Raw genomic sequence first — 22,724 nt, 5'->3', positions numbered from 1 at the left:
GTCGCGCTGCTCCATCTGTGATTCCACTCTGTCTCGGTACCTCCTTTTGGCGTCCTTCACCGCCTCCTCAGTCCATAGACCGCTGCCTTGTACTCGTCCATGTTGCCGTATACAAGCCCGGAGTAATAGGCAGTTGTACGGGCGGTCACAGCTTCACGGATGGATCTATCAACCCACCGCCTTTGGTGAGGAAAGACCCTAACTTTTACCGTGGAGACGATGGTGTCCGTTAAGCGTTGCTATGAGGCTCATTGCTACTTCCAAAACTCGCTGACGGGACTGGAACTGGATTGGATCATGTCCCAGTCGACGATACGTAGAGCGTCCTGTAGCTCAGCCTCTGATTGGTCAGACCACCGCTACGTTCCTCGTCACTACCGCTTCCCGCGATCCTTTGTTTATACTCCGGAAGCAGAAAATGGCGGCATGGTCTGATTTCCTAACGGAGGAGAGAGACAGCCTTGTAGCCTCTCTTGAATGGCGATAGCAGTGGTCCAACGTTCTTTCCTCTGGTAGCACACGTAATGTGCTGGTGAAAGTTCGGCATGACTTTTTTTAGGTTTGCCTTGTTAAAGTCCCCAGCCACCACCACAGCCGCGTCGGGATACTTGTTCTGATGCCGACATAACACATCATGTAGGTCCGATAGTGCTACGTCGGTGTCCGCTTGTGGTGGAATGTAGACGGCTGTGGTGATGACCGAGCTGAACTCCCGGGGAAGGTAGAATGGACGGCATGAGATCGTCAGATGTTCCAGGTTCAGCGAGCAGGAACGAGAAAGAGTCTTAATGTTCTTGGGGTCACACCACATGTTGTTTGTCATGAAGCAAACCCCTCCACCCTTAGATTTACCAGACTCTTCCGTTCTGTCTGCACGGAAAACAGAGAAGGACTCGGTTGGGCATATGACTCGATCCGCCACCAGCGGGGACAGCCAAGTTTCCGTCAGACAAACGATGTTACTATCCGCATGTCCCGTTGGAATCTGATCCTTGCCCTAAAATCATCCATCTTATTTTCCAGAGACTGGACGTTAGCAAGAAGGATGCTGGGCAAAGGTGGACGGTGGGCTTGAACTCTCAGTCTGTTCAATTCGCTCCGTTTCCCTCGATGTTTTCGTCTCCCCGTAGTAGCGGCTCCACTGTTGTTGTGGTTCGCTCGTACAATCTCTGCCGGCCACGCTGGATCGATGGAAAAAGTGGACAAAAACCCTTGTTTTGCGCAAAAGTTTATGTCCAAAAGTGTGCTGCGGTCGTATGTTGTTAGTGCCGATGTGTTTGTGGCAAAGAAAATATTAAAAATAAATACAAAAACTAAAAGAGCGCACAATCTCCGCGGAGCTGCCGCGACGGCGACTGGACACAGCCGCGCCATCTTCCTACATTACCCACAACATCGCTTTAAACAAAAATATATTATGCCCTGTCTCAATTTATATTTGATTGTCTTTTATGAAAGTGCGTGTGTGCATACTTTATATCTACTCGGTTCATACAAAAAGGAAGCACATACACAACGTATTAATTAAGAACATTGTTTATTCAACAGCGGATCTTCAGTAATAAATAAATGCACAGATTCATTCCACAATAAAATTGAGGGAAAGATTTTTTAAAAATATATATATATAAATTTCCAAGTGGAGGATTGATATTGCCATGATAGGTAAACAGCATCGACCAGACAGAGAGAGTCTAGACTCTAGACAGATGGACTAACACAGAGAGGCCGACGGACAGACAGATACCAGAGATGTGTCCAAAGTATTGCGTTTTTCACTGATTGCCTCTCTTTTCTCTCTCTGTCTCTCACTAGAAAGACAAAATGTCTATATGCAAAGTCTAGTCAGTCTACCATCACCACGATGTACAAATCAATCATGAAGTATAAATACAGTATTGCATCACTTCAAAGTGCTACAGAGATAGGTGCCGACAATCTTCAGAAACAGAAATAAAAGGTGTTTGTTTCCTGTGTGTGTGTGTGTATATATATATATATCAAGACCGAGGGAATAAAAGCAACCATGGTTAAAATGTGTGCCTTTGGATGTCTAGCACAGAGTGTAAAGCTCAGCCTAAAAGCATAAGCGATACAAACACCGTCTTAGATTGTGATGTTATAAAAAATGTGACTTGATGTGTGTGTGTTACGACCTAAAACGTCACTGCTGTCGCTGTTGTCCTTGAGTGGATTGTAAGTATTGCAAGACTCCAAAGTGCCACGGAGAGCACCTCAAAACCAAAGAATCAACTGACTCATAAAAGGACAAATACCGGTTATTGGTTTATGGTCTCAAAGCACGAAGCTCTCCTGGCGTGTCTGTTTCCATCACTCTGTTATTCAGTTTGGATTTAAAAAGTGAAGTCAGGAAGTGATTGTGTGTTTTTTTCTTAACCTGGATTCCCCTCACGAAGAACAACACAGGCTCCCTGATGTTTTGTAAGCAGTGTGAATGTTCTCTCTTTAAAATGCAGCCACAATGTTATGAACAGAAAAACACATGTTGCCGATAAAATGTCTCATATTTTAGATGTCAAGGAATACCAATGCTTTTTTTGTCTGATTATCATTATATTACTTTCAAGTTTGTCTTTGTACATCTGCCGTCACACTGCTTTAAAAATATATATGGAATTTTTTGTTGCCGGCCTGAGCAATTGCTATTTTTAAAAAGGTCATATTGATGTCAGTGTAATGCCTAATATGGACATTCAGCAATCTGCTTTCTAGCACCTCTCTACTTTATGGGATACCTTTGTGAACAAGGCACACACATCTTAAAAAAGGACCACTCGCTGGTGATGCACATTTTAGATCTAAAGAACAAATTAAAATTAAAATCTCCAAAGCTGTTTTCAGCTGATTTCAAAATACAATTAAAAAATTAAAACGAGAAACTAATTGAAACCAATGTCTCAGAAGGTATGCATGTTTCACATATGGTTAAAAGTAAAGATAGATAATTTATAATGCATTAAAACATACAAATCCACCAGGGTGGTCCTTAAAGTGGACGCCTTCCAGACACTGCTGCAAAATGTCTCCTCTGATCTTAAAAAAGGAAAATTATGCTCGACCTTTCTCGCAAAAACAAAAATGTTTTTGACATGTAGCTGAAGGGGTTTCCTACAGTGTGTATCAGGGGCCTCTAATGGGGTTTCCCAGTTCATTTCCCAGAGCCTTGGCCTTTATTTGGCAACTTATTCTATTTATTTTGCCTCTTCAGTGAGGAGGTGAGGAGCAGAGGAGAGGGGGCGGACGAGGCGAAGATGAGAGGCAGAGATGAGAGGAGGAGGAGGAGGAGGGGGGGGGAAGGAATATAAAAGGATGAAAAGGAGATGAGAGGAGAGGAAGGTGTGGGGGAGAGACAGAGAGAGGAAGAGGACGTAATGAAGACAGGAAGCTCCGGTCAGAGCACCTGTCACGGAAGAGGCTCCTGCTTTCTATCACCGTCTCCTCCCCTCCTTCCATCCATCTCTTTTGTCTGGCAACAGGAGGGACACCCAAAGGAGAAAGAGCGGGTGCTTAAAATTCCTCCTTCCTTCCTGTGTCCATCTCCTCTCCTAAAGACCTGTTGTCTCCATAGCAACAGGCCCTGTCTGCATACTGAGCTTATTCAGTTGGTAGTCATGAATGTGTGTGTGTGAGACCGAGGCGGAGAGAGAGTGTGTGCTGCCGCTCATGTCCTCCCGTGTCAACGTGTGTGTGTGTGTTGTTGTTTTTTTCAGGTGGAGCCAGTCCATTTTTGGTCAATTTGAAGACATCTTGTGGAAGGAGCGTTGGCTGGTCTCTGGACAATAAAAAGTGTTTTTCCCCAAGTATTTGAGTTTTTAAATCAGGCACAGTGACGCCTCTCGCCTCCTCGCCCTGGAAGCGTGTTCGCACTGCGGCGGGCAGCAGGACGGACGACTCTTCCAGCACAATGTTCCGAGTTGGTTATTTAGCGACCGGCCGTCCATCAGCAGCCGGGGGAGGTCGTGATCGGGCTGTGGTGCAGGTAGGCGGCGTTCACCACCGAAACCGGGAAGTTAAAAATGAACGGAGAGGTGGGCGTGGCCGCCGCCGCCGCCGCGGCCGTCGTCGAGGACTTGGGTCCGAGCAGCGGGCTCGACGTGGCGGCCGCCTCGGCGGCGCAGGAGGTGGCGAGGAGCTGGGATTCGAACTGCAGCAGCTGCCCCATGAAGCTGAAGTTGGGCGAGATGATGCTGCGCCGCCGCCGCACGAACTCAAAGGCCTCGTCAAGACGCACCCGCTTCCTCTTCATCAGGTAGGCCAGGCAGATGGTGGCGGAGCGCGAGATGCCCGCCTGACAATGGACCAGCACTCGCCCGCTGGAGTCCCGCACGGAATCTGATGAGAGAAGGGGGTCAGAGGTCAGACCATGGACAGTAAAGATTAAGTTTATATCCATTGAAATGTCTCTACAATATATTGCAAAGCCAATTCCATTCTCTTCAGCCTCAGCTGATGACAATAAACTATGGTGGTGAACAGGGTAACCGTTATGAATATTAAACATGTTGTGGGTATATTAGCATGTTGACATGTTGTTGTGTTGCAGTGCTCTGCCTAAGGTTAGGTCTTAGACTTGTTGTTGTTTTGTTGGCATGAGGTTTCTTTTCATTGTGGTTTGCTGCAAGCTCTATTTCCGTCACGGACAATGATAATGTTTTCCGGTTTTATTTAATCTTAAGGCAAAGGGCTCCAAGAGTGTTTGGTGGAGTTCATTTGAGGCACATTTATTTGTGTTTTATTTAGTGAGAAGGCCTCGTTTGAACTTGGTGGCACCAAACAGGCAAATATCACTGAAACAGCTCAACATGTGAATCTCAGTTCACTTTAAATGCATGTATCATATTTACATCAGGGCCTCGTGTGTGCAAAAAGAAATAAATAAAATAAAATAATATAAATATATATATATATATATATATAAATATATATATATATATAAATATATATATTTGTATTTTTAAGAAATCTCTGAATAGCTGAAGAATTGAATTTTATTTGCAGTTTTTCATCTAAGTGTTTAGAACTGATGTCCAAGCTTTGCCTCAAACAGTTTTCAAGTGTTCTTCTCGACACATTGATGTTTCCCCCGTTCCGTGCAGCCCAACACGCGTCAAAGGGAGAAAGCAGCAAATCACATTTAAAAGAAACACGGAAGAGCAAATAAATTGGAGTCATCCGCCTCTTTCACACTTCCTCCCCCGTCCTATTTACGTCTCGGTCTCTTTCAGTATTTTGTTATGTGAATAACTAGATTTAGGTAATTGTTTGAGTAAAGCATTTACAGTAACTCAATTTCCTCCAACAGCCTCAGTTTGAGTGATTAGTTGGTCATATTATGGAGCATGTGTGGCGGTCTGCAGGAAATTAGAAGCACCGAACATGAAGGACATAATGAAGGGTCTTCTCTTTATTATTAGTTGTTTTTTTGTTGCACAGTGTTTCATTTCATCTTGTTTTCCACCACAACCGACTATGCTGCTGTTACAAATGTGAAAATAAAATGACTGCTCCGAATCCAGTTCACTCCGCGACGTCTTTCTGGCACACAAGGACAAATATTTACTGCCTACTCTCCAAAATACACAGATGCTGGACTGATAACAATACACCTGCTTTACAGACGTCTAAATTGTTTCTTTCTCTTTCTCTTTCACACACAAACAGATTCCAGGTAACTCACAGTCTGTTAACCCGGTAACAGTGGATGAGTCAGACTCTGGTCCCATAGCAGCTAACTATGACGCATACCAGCACCTCCACACACACACACACATCGGAGTCCACTCTCACCGAACATGCACTCACGGTACAGAAACCAAACACACAATGTCTGTGTATTTATGCAATGCAAATGCTAAATCATACACTCGCCAATATTACATACACAAACACTAACTGAGAAATCGTGCTCTAAAGAAGTGTAGTATTTTAATTTAGTTCTCATGTCTTTTTCTTGCTAGTTTAAAGCCCAATGGATTCATTCAATTCGATTTTTGGGAGGTATCTTTCTTTTTCTTCCTCTGCTGCGACACGTGTGATGACGGGACTAGGAAAATATGATTTAATGGATGAATGTGTGACTTGCCTGCCCTATACGCACAGTGGGCCTGGTACATTAAAGCTTTCCTCTAAAATCTCTTTTCTGGGAAATATTAGATTTCATTCAAATAAACGCACGTCTGGAACTGAAATTATTAGTCGATCAAAATAAAAGTAATATATATACTTTAAATCAATTAGGCTTTAGCTTATCTTTCAAGCAAATGCAGAATATTTGATGATTTTGGATTCTCAGACGTTAGAATGTTCTGTTTTTTATCGGCTGAATTTGCAGTAAATTTTAAATCTTTGGTTTTTATACTGCTGGTTGTCCAACAAGACGTGAGATATCATCCTTCTGGGCTCTCGGAAATTGTTGTGGCCATTTTTAAATTTCTCTGGTCGTAATCAGCAGAAGGTGTTTATTTGAATTGTATAAAAAATGTCTTTGACATGTTCTGGCAGAAATGCTAAACAACCTTAAGTATATATTTTTTTTCATGCGCTTAAAATGATGCAAAAAGGTCAAATCAAAACCAGATGAATTACAAAACATGTCTCAGGGGAGCCCAATTCATTTGTGGTTATTCCCCATAGGAAAGCATTTGTTCTGCTAAACGCACACACACACACACACACACACAACAACAACAACACACACTCTCTTATTCACTAACCTATGAACTCAATGGCCTCCAGGAACCAGCAGCTGATGTCTTCTTTATGGTTGTCCTCCACGGGAATACATTTGTACTGGTACGCCCCCTCGAAGTGGTTGGGACAGTCGGCGGACACATTCAGCAAGGCGGAGATTCCTGTGGCGTCCAGAACCTCTTTCTTTGAGGCGTGAAGGGCGCTACCGAGGTAGAGGAACGGGAGAATCTCAACTGGGCCGGCCTGGTCGGAAGAAAAAAGACAGAGAGGAGGAGGAAGAGGATTCATTTATTATTTCATTAGAAATGAGCACTGAAGGGACATGATTCTGTTCTGAGGCAGTCTGTTCATAATTCATTCAGTCGTAATGGAGTTATTACATGTGGAAACATCTCCTGACCCCACCTGGTGAGCCATGTTGGACAGAATCTACTGAATGTAACACAGCTTACGTCACAAGACAAAGAATCCACTGTGGCGCTGTGCGGCAGAGGCCAGATGGCAGATGACTCCAGCATAAGTGTGACCTCGCTTGAATATTTTTCTAATCACATTAGGCGCGCCTTTCATCTGACAGGGGTTGCTTATTATCTGTGTAATTAATGCAAGGGTCATTTGATATGGGCCATTTAGTTTGTTAGTTTCGAGCATTTATTTCCTATTCTAGGAAACACAGTGAATGTCTGATGAACTTTTGCCAATGCGAACCATGAATTGTTTTATTTTTTATTACTTATAAGTAAATACAACCACCACTCTCTCACGCTTTGTTGAGGACACCTTGCATGTGTTCTGCAGTCTCACTTGTGGAAAACAACAATCTAAAGTGATTCTGTGAAAAAAATATTATATATAGGTTTTTTTGCATTTCCTGGAAAATAACTATCTAGCGGAACATACAAATGTGAATATGCGTTGAAAATATTAATTATTGGCCATAACATGTAATGCCTAAACCAAGATTAAAACACCGCCCTCCCCCTTCATAATGAGAAACACAAAGCTCTCATGGTAAAAAAACCTCCAACAAACAGGTTTTATGATTCATACAAACCATTAGTATCTAGTGTCTTATCTAGTGTTCTGTCGTATATCACAAAGAGGGAATGATTCTACTGAAACGCATTAATTACAGAGTTAGAAGTTCGGTTTTCCCTTTCAGTGGATCTGAGGGGTCAGCGAGCTGGCAGTCTATACCGGCGGTGAAACTTATTGACGAGGGCTCTGTCTGTTTATGTCACTGCCGCTGACGACCTCTGTACTGACACAGCGTCAGGAAATGATCAATACTGCTAAGAGAGGTAATGTGAGGAGAGAGGATGGGGGGTGGGGGGGGCGGATTCTGAGAGGAAAATAATGAGTGAGATACAGGAAGCTACAGTATTGGTTTACAAAAAAAGAAAAAAACAGTAAGGCCAAGAGAACTTGGAGCATTTTTTTTTCATAGAAAACACACAGAGGCTGGATTGTCTGCGTCGCTCTCCTCATGGGTTCCGGGGGGAATTAAACATGTGACTTTGAATGTTGCGTAAAAATCTGCGACAGCAGCTCAGCGACCAACAACAAAGAAATGGCACCACCGGGATCACAGGATGTGACGCAGGGGTGAATCAAAAGCGACCTGTGACCTCTGTGGCCCGTCACTACGAATCGCTCATTTTAACAAAAAGTGGATTTTAAGAAAAGCTTCACACATTGCGTGAGCGTCTTTTTCTTTTCGTTCCCCAACAGGACTTTATACTGATGAAACAAGTAAGTAAATATACTTTGAATACCCAGACTGGATGGGGAAATGCATCGTGGGAAAGTTAAAAACAGTCAAGCTGCAAAGCAAATAACTGCCAGTGTTTGCTCACGCCGGCTCTGCGTGTCAATGTGTGAAACTCAAGTTGACTTTTACAGACTGACGAGAAATGGATATATTCCAATTACTTAAAAGGTGATAATGTTTTACATTTATGAATACAAAAATCTAAATATGGTTTCAACTCTGAAATACATGATCACGCTGAGTGCGTGTGTCTCCCGGGGTCTCACCTGGTCGTGGTGTGGAGTCCCACAAGACGAGCAGGAAGACTCGATGCTGGACTGGCTGGTGAGGGTCGGTAAGGATTTGGTCTTGATACAAAACTCCGGGTACTCTGAGAAAAACCTGTCGTATCCACCTGGAAAAAGAGACGCCGCGGTTCAAATACAATGCAAAGCACATGAATGATCACATTGTAAACAATATGATAGTAAAACATGAGACATTCAATCACCACAAAGTGCCACAGACAGACTTTCAAATCCTCCAAAATCTTGACAGAAATAGGGATTTTTGCTGTTGTTGTTGTTGTTGTTGCTGCTGCAGGGGCTTTATGTACATAAACACTCGCAGCACAATCTTCACCAAGATTTCCACCTTCTGAATTCAGTGTGCCTGACATGAAGTCTATTAAACCGACCCCTGACCTACTTTGTCCTACGTCTACTTCTGTGGATTTGAAAACAATTTCATCATCCCAATGCTGCCCCCCCCCCCTCCCTTACACATCTGCAGGCTGACCGCTGCTCTCCGCACCTCAGGGATCCCGTCAGATTAACTGTGAAATGTCATCTTTATGAGCTGCACACACACACACACACACTCCTGTGCTTCAAGGCGTCTGCGTCATTAGAATGCACACAAGAAACAGAATGCGCCACAGTTTACAGATTGCAGCAGCTTTGCCTTTTCAAATTCCCTGCAGCCTAAATATAGTCTGGTGGGTAAACCCAGCGTTGATTTTTGAGATTGTACCGCTTCCCATTCGGAGGATTTACCAAAAGCGGTCTGTTTCTGAAAGGGTCATGTGTGTGTGCAGTAAGTCCCTGCGGTTTGATGTGGCTTCTACGCATCGGCATTACCTCATTCACTCAGTCTGTGTGTGTGTGTGAATGTGTGAAGCTGTGAATGCCTGAGTGCCTTGTAAAGAAATACACCAGTGCATATAGAGAGGGAACAATCAGGAGGATAATTCAAATTCAGCTATAAAAACAATACATCTGTATACCAATGCCAATAACACGGGTTATATTGGTTGAAAAATGTTACCAGACAGCTTGGTGGCATTCCAATTGAAATGAGGCTATTCACAATATTTGGAGCCATTATTGTTATTATTGGCTCTCATTTAAAAAGCATCAATAAGATGATAAATATTATAATAAATGATCATTAAGAGAAACATTATAATCTTCCAAATTAAGTAAATTTTTCCCAAAATTATTTTCCATTGACAAATATGTGTAGTAATACAAAGAAGAAGTTCCATTTGTATTTGCATATAACAGTGTCACAGATGAAGAAAAATTTAGAAAAAAAGGAGTATACTTGTTTGTTTTTTATGGGCTGTAATTGCCCAATTTAAGAGCTGAATTTAACAATGCGATATTATGATTATCATTATTATTATAACACATTCTCACAATATAATAGTGATTCCTCTTTACCGCCCTATAGGTTATTGACTCAAAGGATAAACACAACTAATAGGTCACGTTAAACGGAACGTGCATCTTGACCCCCCGGGCTGAGCGCCATAACAATATGAATACGAGCACATTTCGGGCCCTCTACCTTTGAGCAGGTATATCTGCGTGCCGGAGGAGTCCCCGCACACTGCGTTGAGCACCAGCGTCAGCGTGCTGTCCTCCTTCACGGTGTCGGAGTCCGGCGTCCTCTCGTCGTACAGAACCACGGCGGAGTACATCCCGGAGCGCAGGCGGCCGCGCACCTCCTCGTCCCCGGCCAGGATCTGGTCCAGGCTGAGCACGGAGCCCTTGGCTCTGCGGCGGACGATGGTGTTGCAGCGGGCGTTGACGGCGCCGCGGATGTGTCCCGCGTTGAAGGCGAGGAAGGAGCGGCAGTCCAGCAGCAGGCACTTGGCGCTGTCGTCCTTGAGGAAGCGCTTCACCACCGGACAGTCCATCTCGCCCAGGTCCTCCATCGCACGTCGCTTCGGGCTGTTTCACCGAGGGGTTATCTCCTCTGGTCTGTGTGTGTGGGTGAGTGTCTGCCTGTCTGCCTGCCTGTCTGTCTGTTTATCTCCCCTTCACCCCCCTCCAAACGTGGGATCCTGCGGCGGCTTGCCTCTCTATGCGCGCATCGTGACCGCACTACTCTTCGCGCTCCGTCCTGTCCCCTCTTCCCTCTTTCCCTCTCTCCCTCTGCGAGTGTTTCTCCTCAGGATTGTTTCTCTTTTTTCTGTTTTCCTTTTCTTTTTTTGTGTGTGCGTGTGTTGTGAATGGGTGCACCGCGTCACGGCGGAGGTGACGTCAACCGGTAGCAGCCAATGGCAAAGCGTCCAGAGTCCCATCCCCTTTCCCCTCCTCTGCTCTTCATTCATAAAACAAAATAGACATCAATGAAACGAGAGGCGATGGAGATGGAGATGAGACTCGATGAGGCGTGCAGTGGAGTCTCCCGATGGCCACAGCCTTAACCAGCTCATGGTCACATTTTAATAGGGTTTATTACTGTGATACAATTTAGGAACGGTCTTAAAAACCACACAATGGGCCTTTAAATGTGCATTACAATATTTGACAATAAAAATAATAAAAAGAAAAATAATGCATTACATTGTTATAGCGCTTTTTTGAAGTACTCGAAGATGCTTTACATCACATAATTAAAAATTATAGAAAAATGAATCAAATGAATGTGAAAAGTGTGCGTGCTTGTACAAACACAACGTGTAATAATAACCATGATAATTAACACGTAATTCTGCTGTGGAGATTTTTAGCCCTGTATTGTTTTTTTATTTTTTTATTGTTTGTTTCGGTTTGTTTTAAGCCACACACTTACCTAATATGCCGTCCCTATCCTTTAAACCTTCCACCATGTTCAGCAAAATAATAAACCCACTCCATGCTGCCGGGTGAAAGCAACACAAGACGGACAGAGTCTTTCTAAAAGTAAGATATTTCTTAGGATGATGTAAAACTGTGAATATTAGACTTGCATTAATCATTAGCCAATGCATACAACTGCTATGAATACAGCTTTGTTTTCACTGGATGTGAAAGTGGGATGTGGCTATACATCAACTTATTTAGCTTGCCTTTGAGGTCAGCATTTTGATCTAAATTAAGCTTCAAATTGAACTATAGTTCATATGAATTTTTTCCATTGAATGTTTAAGTGCTACTACTTCCCCTGCTAAATGGATAATGTCTGTTATCATGTGCTGAGGAAGGTGCTGGACTACAAGTGGGTGTGCATCTGTGTGTGTGTGTGTGTGTGTAATCCTACGAGCGGAAGCGCAATTTGCATCTACGATCACACAGCCTTAGTGTGCGTGCTCAGGTATTTGCATGTTGATCCCATTTCCATGGTAACGAGAGGAAAGAGAGGAGTCAGACACAAACAGACCGGCTCGCCACACTCCAGCTGGAAGAGACCCACCGATAAACAGCATGCGTGAAAAACAACTGATTTAATGCTGTAGCATTCTCAGATTGATTTATTATGAATGGGGGAAAACATGAGAGTACGTGTATGTACAGACACAATATATCGACCTGTTAATTTTGTTCATATGCTCAGCGAAGTGAAGGCTCAAAGTCTTTTATATGAGGTCTTGTTTTTATGAATATTCAGACAAGATGTAGCTAATGTCATACAGCAATGACTCGTGTAAGCAGACAATCAGAATCCAAAACTGATCAATGTTTTAGTGTCGGGGTAAGTAAGCAAAAGACAAACCTCAGGAAAGGAAATATTGCATGAATGTGTTTTCCATGAAAAAGAGTATTTATGTATTATTTGAAAAATATTTTCCACATTCTTAAAGGGGTACTCGAGCAATTTAGTATTGCACTTTAATAAAGTTGCAGGACATTTTGAAAAGAAAAGTAAACATCATCTAGCCGACTCGTCCTCCTTTTTACAGCCTCGTTGTGTAGTTCACTTCTCATTTTTTTAAATCTCTAGCTATTGCATGAAAACAAATCATAAAACTGCTGTTGATTTGTAAAGATTATGTTGCAGAGCAAAATGTATCAAGCATCATACACTCGTGTTTATCACAGATCTTATTTTCTGCATTCATCTATAATTCAATGGAAAAATCCCTCTGGCTTTTCCCCCCCTTCTTCTTCCAGGGAGCTAGTCAAGCATCCGGGGTTGGCAGTAGGTGATTACTTGTGCTAGATTGCAGCCTTTAGTGTCCCATGTAAACACACACACACACACACACGTACACACACCACGCCATATTACTACCAACCCTAAACAATGCTCCGCACTGGCGGACTGATGCTGCACAGATTGCGAGGAAATTGTCTGAAAATCGTCTCCGCACTGATATCATCCCTCCCTCCCTCCCTACCTCCCTCCCTCCCTCCCTCTCCCCTGTCTCCATTCATCCCCTCACATTCCTCGCCCGCATGCTGTCCCCCATCAACACTGTGGAGGAGGGAGAGAGAGAGAGAGAGAGGGAGGATAGTTAAATATTTCTCATATCTTTCTTTCAACCTCAGCATTCTCTCTATATGATGTTGTCTTTTATTCTTCTTCTTATCATTTACAGCCGCGTTGCATATTACAGTAATCCAACATTTGTAAACGCAGTGTAGTTAGCAAGAGGGCGACATCGAAAGGCCCTTCAAAAACAGTTCAAGCATGCAAAGCAATAATAAATACCAATGTGTCAATGTGAGTAAAGACTATAAGGACTATTTAGAGTTAGGACATCAATTCAAAATGACAGGCTCTGATTTAAAAAATGTATATAAAAATATAAAAAGAAAAGCAACAGAAAAAGGCTGAGATATCACAAGAGAATGATATCAATCTTCTCAGCATGAAAGCAAACACGTGCATATCTCAAAAGGTCAAAGTGTCCCTTGAAATGAGCTCGAGATGAATTGTTTGTAATGTAACTGTAGTTTTGTAAATACTATTTAATAGTAGTAAAAAATAGGGCATGAAGTGCTGGGGTTTTAAAATGGAAATCCTGCTTTCATTAAGTACAAATAAAGTGCACAAGGCAGGATAATTAAAACACCAACACGCCATTAAAAAAGCAACACACACTCAAACTTGTCCGAGTGTGCGTTTGTGTATTTCATGTGTGTACGTTCTAGATCTGTCCCACTCTCTAATCCCATAATCCAATGGATAAACCTTGACTGAGTGCCGCAACATTTCCATGAATGAGTTTGTGTCGTTTGTCCTTCGTCTGCGTCGGTGTGTGTCGAGAGAGGCAGCGAGAGACGGATGAAGGAGATTTATATGTGTGAAAAGAGGGAAATACGAGTAAATGTGATTCAAATGATGAGAGGGAAACAGAGGGGGGGGGGGAAATAAACAGAAGAAAAGGTAGGGAGGGAAAGAGAGAAAGGATCGAGGCAGCGAGAGTTGAGTGCGTGGTGTGGTGGGTGGGGGTTGGATGGTGGGTGGTGGGTGGGGGTTGGGTGGTGGGTGGTGGGTGGGGGTTGGGTGGTGGGTGGGGGTTGGTACGCTGTTAAGAGCAGATCCATATTTTCTGTCAGAGCCAAATTCTCATCGTTGACAAACTGTTTAACCACCGGAATGTCCAAATAATAAAGATGACTCACATTTTGTCAGTGCTATTTTACATGTTGGTCAAGTGCGTTGAGAAGGACCGACTCGTAACCTGAAATATGTGTTTATGGTTACTGGTGATGTGCCAATGTGTTATTTGCTGTGGTTTATCGAATTATTTGTTATCTATTTTTTGGTCTGTTTTTTTTGTTCTTTACCCTTTTATTTCTCCTTTCCCTTTGTATTGTATCCTTAAAGTCCTGTCTTGTGAATTTGTAAAATCAAAATATATATATATATAAAGCAACAAAAAACCGCAAAAATAATAATAATACAATCTTGTATTTTGCGCAGTTTCATGGCATTAAAGGCAGAGTTAAAACTAACATGTTTTGATATTTAAGTATTCATAGTTCATTTGTAGGCTACAAATGCCGACAAATGAACTACAAATACTTAAATATGTCAGCCTCGCGTCCCCTGGCCACACGACAGATTTAGCCCGTGATTTTAAAATCTCGGGACATCATTAAACATCAAAAACGTAGATATTCCTATGAAGCTGGATGGGTGTATTGGATAAATGCACGTGATGATTCTGGGATATATTCTTTTGGGTTGATGTCATGTTTGTCCAGAGCTTTTTGTGGAGACTCTGTTGGTTAATGAGTAATAAAACAGGTCACCAGCTGCTTATCCCCATTTCAATGGACCAACTTACTGAGGGCACACACACACACACACACACACACAAGGTTATTGCATTGAATCCCTTCAAGTCTGGACCTCACATGCTAATCTAGTGAACTCAAGGCTGCAGACACTTTGTCGGCACAGCAACGAGCACGTGCCTTATTGCCTCTTTCCTCCCACCGGTTATTGTGAATGGGAATCGTGGGTTTCTTATTTGGTCATTATGTCGCCTACTTCCTCCTCAGCCTTATGTGCTCACACTGCTCACACTGTTTGACAACCGCTGACTTCTGACCCAAAGGGGCCTCAGTTTGCAGGAAATCTATTTTTCAAATGTGCTCTTTATTTAACGAGGAACCCGGTTGTTCTGACTACATTTACTACTACTTTTTTAAGTCTCAGTCCCATCTGGTTATGACAGTCCATTCGCATCACACGGGGAGAGGGGAAGATAGGGTGAAAGGGGATGAGTATAAAGAGTTGGTTAAACAGATTTTAGACTTTTGTTTGTCGACAATATTGCATGTTTGATGACCTCACCGTGAGTGTTTAATGACGTTCGTCCTTTTTTTTCACAATTTCTTTGCGATTGTCTGTGAAAGCTGAATTGTGTACATGTTTTTGGTGTTTTAGTTCACATTTTGGCCATAAGAGGATGAAGGGCACCACTATGTTAATGTTATAAAAAGGAATAATAGCATTTTATGTTCAGGGAGAAATTAAAACTTACCTGCTGGAAACCATGAATGATTTTAGTCCTTTTTCGAACACACAGTATCGGGGAACCCAGCCAACCACAACGTCGGCTGGCAAAACATGTTCAGCCATAAACACAGGAGAGAAAACTATTTAGATTATTAACTCTTTAGAACTATTTAGATTAGATTGTATTTAATTTCTCACTTTCCTCTCAGCGCTCTCACACACCATCAAAACATCCTCATTCAAATATCGTTCATCGGTTTGAATAGTCAAAGTAGCACAGGATGAACCGATGAGCTCATATTCAAACGTATTCATATTTCGCTCAAACATCTGCAACCCAGCGACATGCGTGCGGCCAAACGTTCCTTTTACACCGACAACATTAACAGAGCGTTTTCAAACTGAGAAGCTACACAAACATTGTTTTAGTCAATGAGAATAGGTAACAAGTTCTTGCTCACAGCCTGGAGGAAACTAAGTCTTATCATAAATACTGTCTCACAGCTTGGGCACGAGTCCAGGCCGCATGTTTTTATATGTTGCCATCTGGCTAGTATCCACGGGCTGGTGCTAACGGGTTTACGGACGGCACCGATGCCAAAGAAGAACAAGGTGAAGCTACCAGCAGGCTTTATATTAGGATGACGCCATGACATGAAACAGTTCCCAAAAGAGTTTTGCATCACTTACGGCTAATGTTCAAGTTGCTTTGGCACGTTCACAACAGACACGCACGGCCACATTAATCTGTCCCTTTTCACAAAATATGTCGTTAGAGAAGCTCAGTGACATCGGGGCCACTCCTTGACTCCAGCCTCCCAGCTGTCACATCATTCCTGATGGGTACTGCAGTTCATGCTCAGACAGAGAAGGTTAAATAATAGTAGATGGCGCAACATATTTCTTCATTTTGGACTCTCCAGTCCTCGGTTACCCCTAAAGGTCAGTAGCCTACTGTGAATATGTGTCAGAGTTTACCTGAATTTAACTCTCTGTGAAAAATATACTTAATCCACTGGAATTAATGTATTCAACTATGAATGTGAGTGTAATGTGAAAGTAATAGTTACTTGTAAGGTTCCTGTTAGTAATGCAAAAAATTTCAGATAGCCCTTTGTTAAATTCATTTATTTTAGCAGTGCAAAAACATGAACATTTAATTTTTTTAAAAAGTACATTTGAAAATGAATAGACGAGACACAACAAATACACACAGAAAAATACAATAAAGTCGGAAAAAATACAAAATAACTGACACAATGAGATGTTTGTGTATGAGCACACATGGAAACATGTGCACATGTGAAAAGGTCGCTGGGGTGAATGTGCCTCTGTGCATCGGATGACTATGAATCAAGACTGTGAGGAAGATGATCCACAAGTCAAAAGCAGGAAGGACTCAAGAACAACTTGTGTGTGTGTGTGTGTGTGTGTGTGTACGTGTGTGTGTGAGTGTGTTTGTCTGACATGTGGCCGTCTGAGCAGAACAGACACGAGGATTAATGACAGGAAACAGACCGACTCGAACCATTTCCACATCTGCACACAAACACTCTTATGTGCCTTTCTCCTGCAGTCTGTTGGCGAAAAGATCATTAATTATGCTAAAAGGGTATATGTTGCTATTGATAACAAGGGCCCACACACACACACAGACGCCACACACATGCCACACACACACACACTCACACTCACGTGAGCAAACACACACACACACACACGTCTATACAAAGTACTCTCAAAGGCAACATTGCAAATACAGAAAGACAAACCACACTGAACTCATGTTGACCTGCGCCTCATACAATATCTCCTGTTCTTTTTCCCAGAGATCAACATGAAGGGGCAGCTGACCAGCGATGGAGGAGGAGGGGGTGTGGGGGGGGGGGGGGAGAGGAAGACAGGAGATGAATGGGGGAGGGAAGAGAGGAAGCGGAGTGTCCTTGTTAATGTGACACAGTCACATTTAAGTGATTGAATTTCCTCTGTGTGACTGTCTGTGTGTGTGTGTGTGTGTGTTCATCAGTGTATATCCATGAGTCAATTTCCCAATTGCTTCACAGCCAACATGACTAGAGTTACACAACACACAACTGATATATGTCCCCCTTCTGCGCCTGCTAGAGGCTCAAAACGAAACTCGGGGCTGGAGGCGTCATCACATCTATCGTATCATATTACAGTATGTCCTGAGTGTTGTAACATTTCACAAGATCTCGCTCTCTTCCTGCTCCAATACTGTAGGAAGCTGCAGCAGAGACGTAAAGAAGAAGAAGTTAAGAGTAGATTAAGAGTAGACCATGCAGCGTCCCATGAAAACTCACTTTTATTTGTCAAATGAATTGAAAATTGAATAGAAAATATAGTCAAGACATTGACAAGGTTAGAAATAATGATTAATATTTGAAGTATTAATTTTGTTCTTCAAACTTCAAGCTCAAAGGAAGGCCAGTTGTATAGCTTATATCACCAGCATAACTGTTTTCAGCTGTGCTAACATAATTGCACAAGGGTTTTCTAATCAGATATTAGTCTTCTAAGGCGATTAGCAAACACAATGTACCATTAGAACACTGGAGTGATAGTTGATGGAAATGGGCCTCTATATACCTCTGGAGATATTTCATTAGAAACCAGACGTTTCCACCTAGAATAGTCATTTACCACATTAACAATGTACAGTGTGTATTTTTGATTAATGTTATCTTTATTGAAAAAACAGTGCTTTTCTTTGAAAAATAAAGACATTTCTAAGTGACCCCAAACTTTTTTAACGGTAGTGTATTTGTGGCATTTAACTTCATAACCCTCACATGTCAGGCAACAGAATATGATTAATATTGACTGGGGGGTATGTGCAAGCAGAGAGACTGGTAATGAAAGATAAATGCTGGCAGCAATGGATCAGTAACATTAGAACGCTCCATTGAAATGAATACATTCCAGTAGAAACCAGAGGACCTGCAATAACATTTCTCTAATTGATTTCTTCTTCAAATGGCATAAACTGTCTAAAAAGCAAACACAGTGTTGTGTATTGTTGCCTGAAGGAAAACCAACCCACGGCCATGTGTGGACCTGCTCACTGTGGCCTGCTAACAGAACGAGCGTAGGCGCTGTCTGCAGACACAATTTGGGTGGACATGATATTACTTTTGTTTTCTAATGTATTTCTTCTAAATATGCCAAAAGAGCTCATAGAAACATATCTGCGTATTCTATTGAATATGGACTATTTTATGGGTTGCACTGAATGAGTCGACACATTTAGCCATGTGTTTTATGGAGATTTTCAAATTGGGTCCTTTTTAGTAATCCACTGTTTATGTTCACAGCATTACAGTGACTCCAGCTTCAAAAGAGCAACAGCACAAGGCGATAGGCATGTGAGTGTTCAATACTGCAGTCATTGAAGAGTTTAAAGATACAAAAATAGATATAAAATAGAATTGCACCACATCAGGTGTAGTTGTTACTTCTTCCAAGGAAAACCTTTGGTTGCTCGGGCCGCTCCCGGAGATGGAAAAATACTGAGAATAAGCTGGAGGAGAGTTGTGCAGTTTATTTTTACATTTTAGCACCTACCGCCTTCTTCAGGGTGGAAAATAAACACACTGCAATGTATATATATATATGTACAGTATATATATATATAAATATATATATATATCTAAATATTTATATATATACATATATATATATTGGCAATATAGTTTGTTTATTGCTGTGTTTTTCTGTTTTTGTGTGGTTTTTGTGTGTTTATTTATGTGAATGTTTCTGTGCATATAAATATAATTTTCTTGTAATTATATTTGGAACATAGAAAATGAATAAATATCACATGCTGCTTCAGAAGAGATGGATGTATATTTTGTCCTTTAAAGCACATTGCATTATCCACAATGACTGTTTGTGCTGCATGCCCTTTGCTCATGCTGTCTATAAATACCCAACCAGTAAAGAGCAACTTCACAGAAGAGCTTCAGGAACTAACACAATTATGCTTATTCATGGCGGCCCTAATTCTGGGAACTAAAGACAACTTGAGTGATTTCCTTTTTTTAAAAGAGGACTGCATTCTCCATATCAGATGTGTGACATGTGTCCCACTAACCAGTTCCCATTCTAGCTGCAGGGGAAATGCCTCTTCCGTCAACATGTTTCCCATGAATTATGCCTTAAGCCTGTCACACACTTGCCTCCGCATCGTGCTTTAATGCCACTGAATCTTGCGGTTGCCAGGAAACACTTGTTCATATTTTTGTCCTTGTGTCTCAATTGTTGTCCCCTGCTGGGAGTATTACCCATCTCCATTGTGCTTGAATTTCACTTTGTTTATCACAGGAAGGCACTACTGTGGGTTGTGTACTTTATTTCATCCAAATCCTGAAAGCATCCAAAGCCCAGGAGGAGGATATAACACGAGAAAGTACTGGAACTCGCAGTCCAACTCCTACTTAGTCCGCGAGGCGCAGCCAAACACTGAGCCGATTCTTCTGTTTCTAAGGAAATGTGTTTTTGTTGTTGAGACTTTCTCCGTTACTCCTCATGTGCTAACTGCTGGTATTGTCTCTGATTGTGCACAGACACAAATCTCCTGCTACACGCCCACTGGGATACGCTCAGAGGAAAAGCGTGGAAGACACTGTGCTGTAGCGCTGAATTAAGAAAACTAGAATTGAGAAAGAATTGCTTTTACATGAGGCTGTAACTGAGTTATTGTTTGGGAGCCTTACAACAAGTATCACGGTCCTATACCTCATTAATTAATTATTTTTATTTTGTCAATAGACAGCAGGCTTAATGCTCCATTCGGACATGTTGTTCAAGATATTTTTCCATCTCCAAATTGTAGATGAATTATTTTTTTTCAAATGTAACTGCAATGAATAAATCTAGTCAAATGTATCCAGTTATTGCTTTTCTCTGGTGATCAAAACTGTGCGCTATACTAATGCATCATCCCAGCAATGCACCTACAGGACTGTCTCAGAAAATTAGAATATTGTGATAAAGTTCTTTATTTTCTGTAATGCAATTAAAAAAACAAAAATGTCATGCATTCTGGATTCATTACAAATCAACTGAAATATTGCAAGCCTTTTATTCTTTTAATATTTAATAATTTTTTAATTGCATTACAGAAAATAAAGAACTTTATCACAATATTCTAATTTTCTGAGACAGTCCTGTATATACACTCATCTCTGCTGAATGTGTCTTTATATACTGTCCCTTTTATCTACTTTGCTGATTGAAAAATCCAGCATGCTTCTTTTCTGATGCAACGACTGTATTATGAACTTATATTGAAGTTTAATATTTCGGAAATGAATAAGAAGCATGTCCTGGGTGCTCGTTGAGGTAGATGACTGTATTTGTCTTCAGAACTCAGACATGATACGATCTACTTTCTGTGCTGTATTTCCAATGCACCCTTTGAAATAGGACAATGTGTTTAAAGGGAACATATGCTCATTTTCTGTTATGCTCAATACTTCGATTGGCTTGCAGGAAGAATATGGAGAATCTTTTTCAAATGGAGTTACTTAGATGTATTCTGATTCTAATGAGCCAGAGGAAGGGAAGCTAAATGGCTTGTAGAATCACATATATTCTGATCCATGCAGTCCATAAACAAATTACTGAGTTGTCCTAATTCCCCTTTAAGTCTTAAATGATGTGACATGTTTTGCGCTGTGCGTTGCCAGGTTTTTACAGAATTGAACAAAAGGTCACTCGGCGTAAAAAAACCAAAACAAGTGCAGAAGTGAAAACGTGACTATTAGAAAAGTGGCCTGACCTCTTAATTCAAACGGTGTGAGCACGGCTAACGCTGTGGGAGAAACAGGCCTGCTATTGTTGTCGCTATATCAGAGCGTGTTGGGAAGCCAGCTTTCCCAACAGCTGAGGATAAACATACTTTTCCCAGAGCTCTGTAACACCAGGCAAACGGCACAGATTGAGGGTAAGAATGCAGTCGGCAGAGCTGCTCGCTCACAGAGTGTGCACGAGGCAGCCGGACCAAGATCCAGGATATTTCTCTGCAATATAATCCAGGAAGTTTTTCAGAAGGTTAACACAAATTAAAATGCATGCATGTTTTATATTTAAGTTAGTGAGGCATATTTACCTTTGCGAACCCATTTGAACAGTTTTCACATTTACTTTGATGCTATGACATATCTTTAAAAATATGCAAATATGGTTTCATTTAAAAATAATACTTATATATATATATATATATTCCTAAAACAGCTTGACACTGTAGCACATTTATTAGCTACTGTTTTTAAGGTGAGTTAACACACATTTGGTGGGCTGGAGAGTATGTACAACATCATGGAAGTGACTCAAAATAATGACAATTTAAAAAAAGGTCAAATTTAAATTATGTGAGTAAAAATACAGTAAGTTTCAGTAACTTCAATAATAATTTTTTATTTTTATTTTTATATTTTTATATTCAGATTCCAGCTCAACTTTTTGTTGTCTTCCCCCTACCTAAATACACACCTTCTTTCCTCTCTTCTCCTTTCTTCCATCCCTCCGCCCTTCTCATCCTTTTCCACCTCATCTTCTTCCTCCCATGTAGACGTCACCAGAGACAGGGGTCATGATCCCGGCAGCTAACAACAGGTCAAGTGTTGTTTCGTGATGTTGAAATGAAAGACTACAGTCCGGAAGAGAGGAGAGATGGAGAGATGGAGGGCAGCCACAGGAGAGACGGAAGTGGAGAAGTGGTTAAAAGTGGTTAAAATAGAGTGTGTCAATTAGAGAGGAGGGAGTTCTTTTACTCAGCTGAACTCCCAACCACTCAGCCGACTCCCGCGTTTCCTCTCCATCTCTCACATTACATCTGCAGCATCATTGAAACAACGCTTGATTGTAATTCTGAAATTATGATGAGAGTCTCAAGAGGATGAGAGCTGGTCCTGAAATAGTCTGTGCGTAGAAAGCCGAGTTGTTTCAGAATCAGAAGCATCTGGGTCCAGATTACGTTGACGCAAAAAACAAGAGGACTAAAAGTAGCAGGTACATTTGTGCTATTTCACGTAAATGGTTTATGTGGGTTTAT

The 22,724-nt window shown here is 41.7% G+C and overlaps 1 protein-coding gene across 1 annotated transcript; it reads right to left on the bottom strand.

The window, feature by feature from the left end:
* Positions 1-1,518: 1,518 nt before the first annotated feature.
* Positions 1,519-11,930, bottom strand: dusp4 (dual specificity phosphatase 4). The gene is made up of 4 exons (XM_056433101.1): positions 10,313-11,930; positions 8,749-8,876; positions 6,735-6,954; positions 1,519-4,353 (listed from the first exon to the last, which is right to left on the bottom strand). The coding sequence occupies exons 1-4, from the start codon at positions 10,680-10,682 to the stop codon at positions 3,962-3,964; spliced, it is 1,110 nt and encodes a 369-aa protein (XP_056289076.1). The 5' UTR covers positions 10,683-11,930; the 3' UTR covers positions 1,519-3,961.
* Between the last annotated feature and the right edge of the window lie 10,794 nt (positions 11,931-22,724).

The sequence above is a fragment of the Pseudoliparis swirei genome, chromosome 15 (assembly GCF_029220125.1).
Source record: "Pseudoliparis swirei isolate HS2019 ecotype Mariana Trench chromosome 15, NWPU_hadal_v1, whole genome shotgun sequence".
Lineage (NCBI taxonomy): Eukaryota > Metazoa > Chordata > Actinopteri > Perciformes > Liparidae > Pseudoliparis > Pseudoliparis swirei.
This window is presented reverse-complemented; position numbering and strand designations above follow the sequence as displayed.

What these genes read in the sequence shown, in the direction of transcription:
- dusp4 (XM_056433101.1), bottom strand. Translation starts at nt 10,682, where the DNA reads ATGGAGGACCTGGGCGAGATGGACTGTCCGGTGGTGAAGCGCTTCCTC. An exon ending in GGACTCCACACCACGACCAG is followed by an intron (nt 6,955 to 8,748) that starts GTGAGACCCCGG and finishes TCTTCCGACCAG; the next exon opens with GCCGGCCCAGTTGAGATTCT. An exon ending in GGAGGCCATTGAGTTCATAG is followed by an intron (nt 4,354 to 6,734) that starts GTTAGTGAATAA and finishes TTCTCTCATCAG; the next exon opens with ATTCCGTGCGGGACTCCAGC.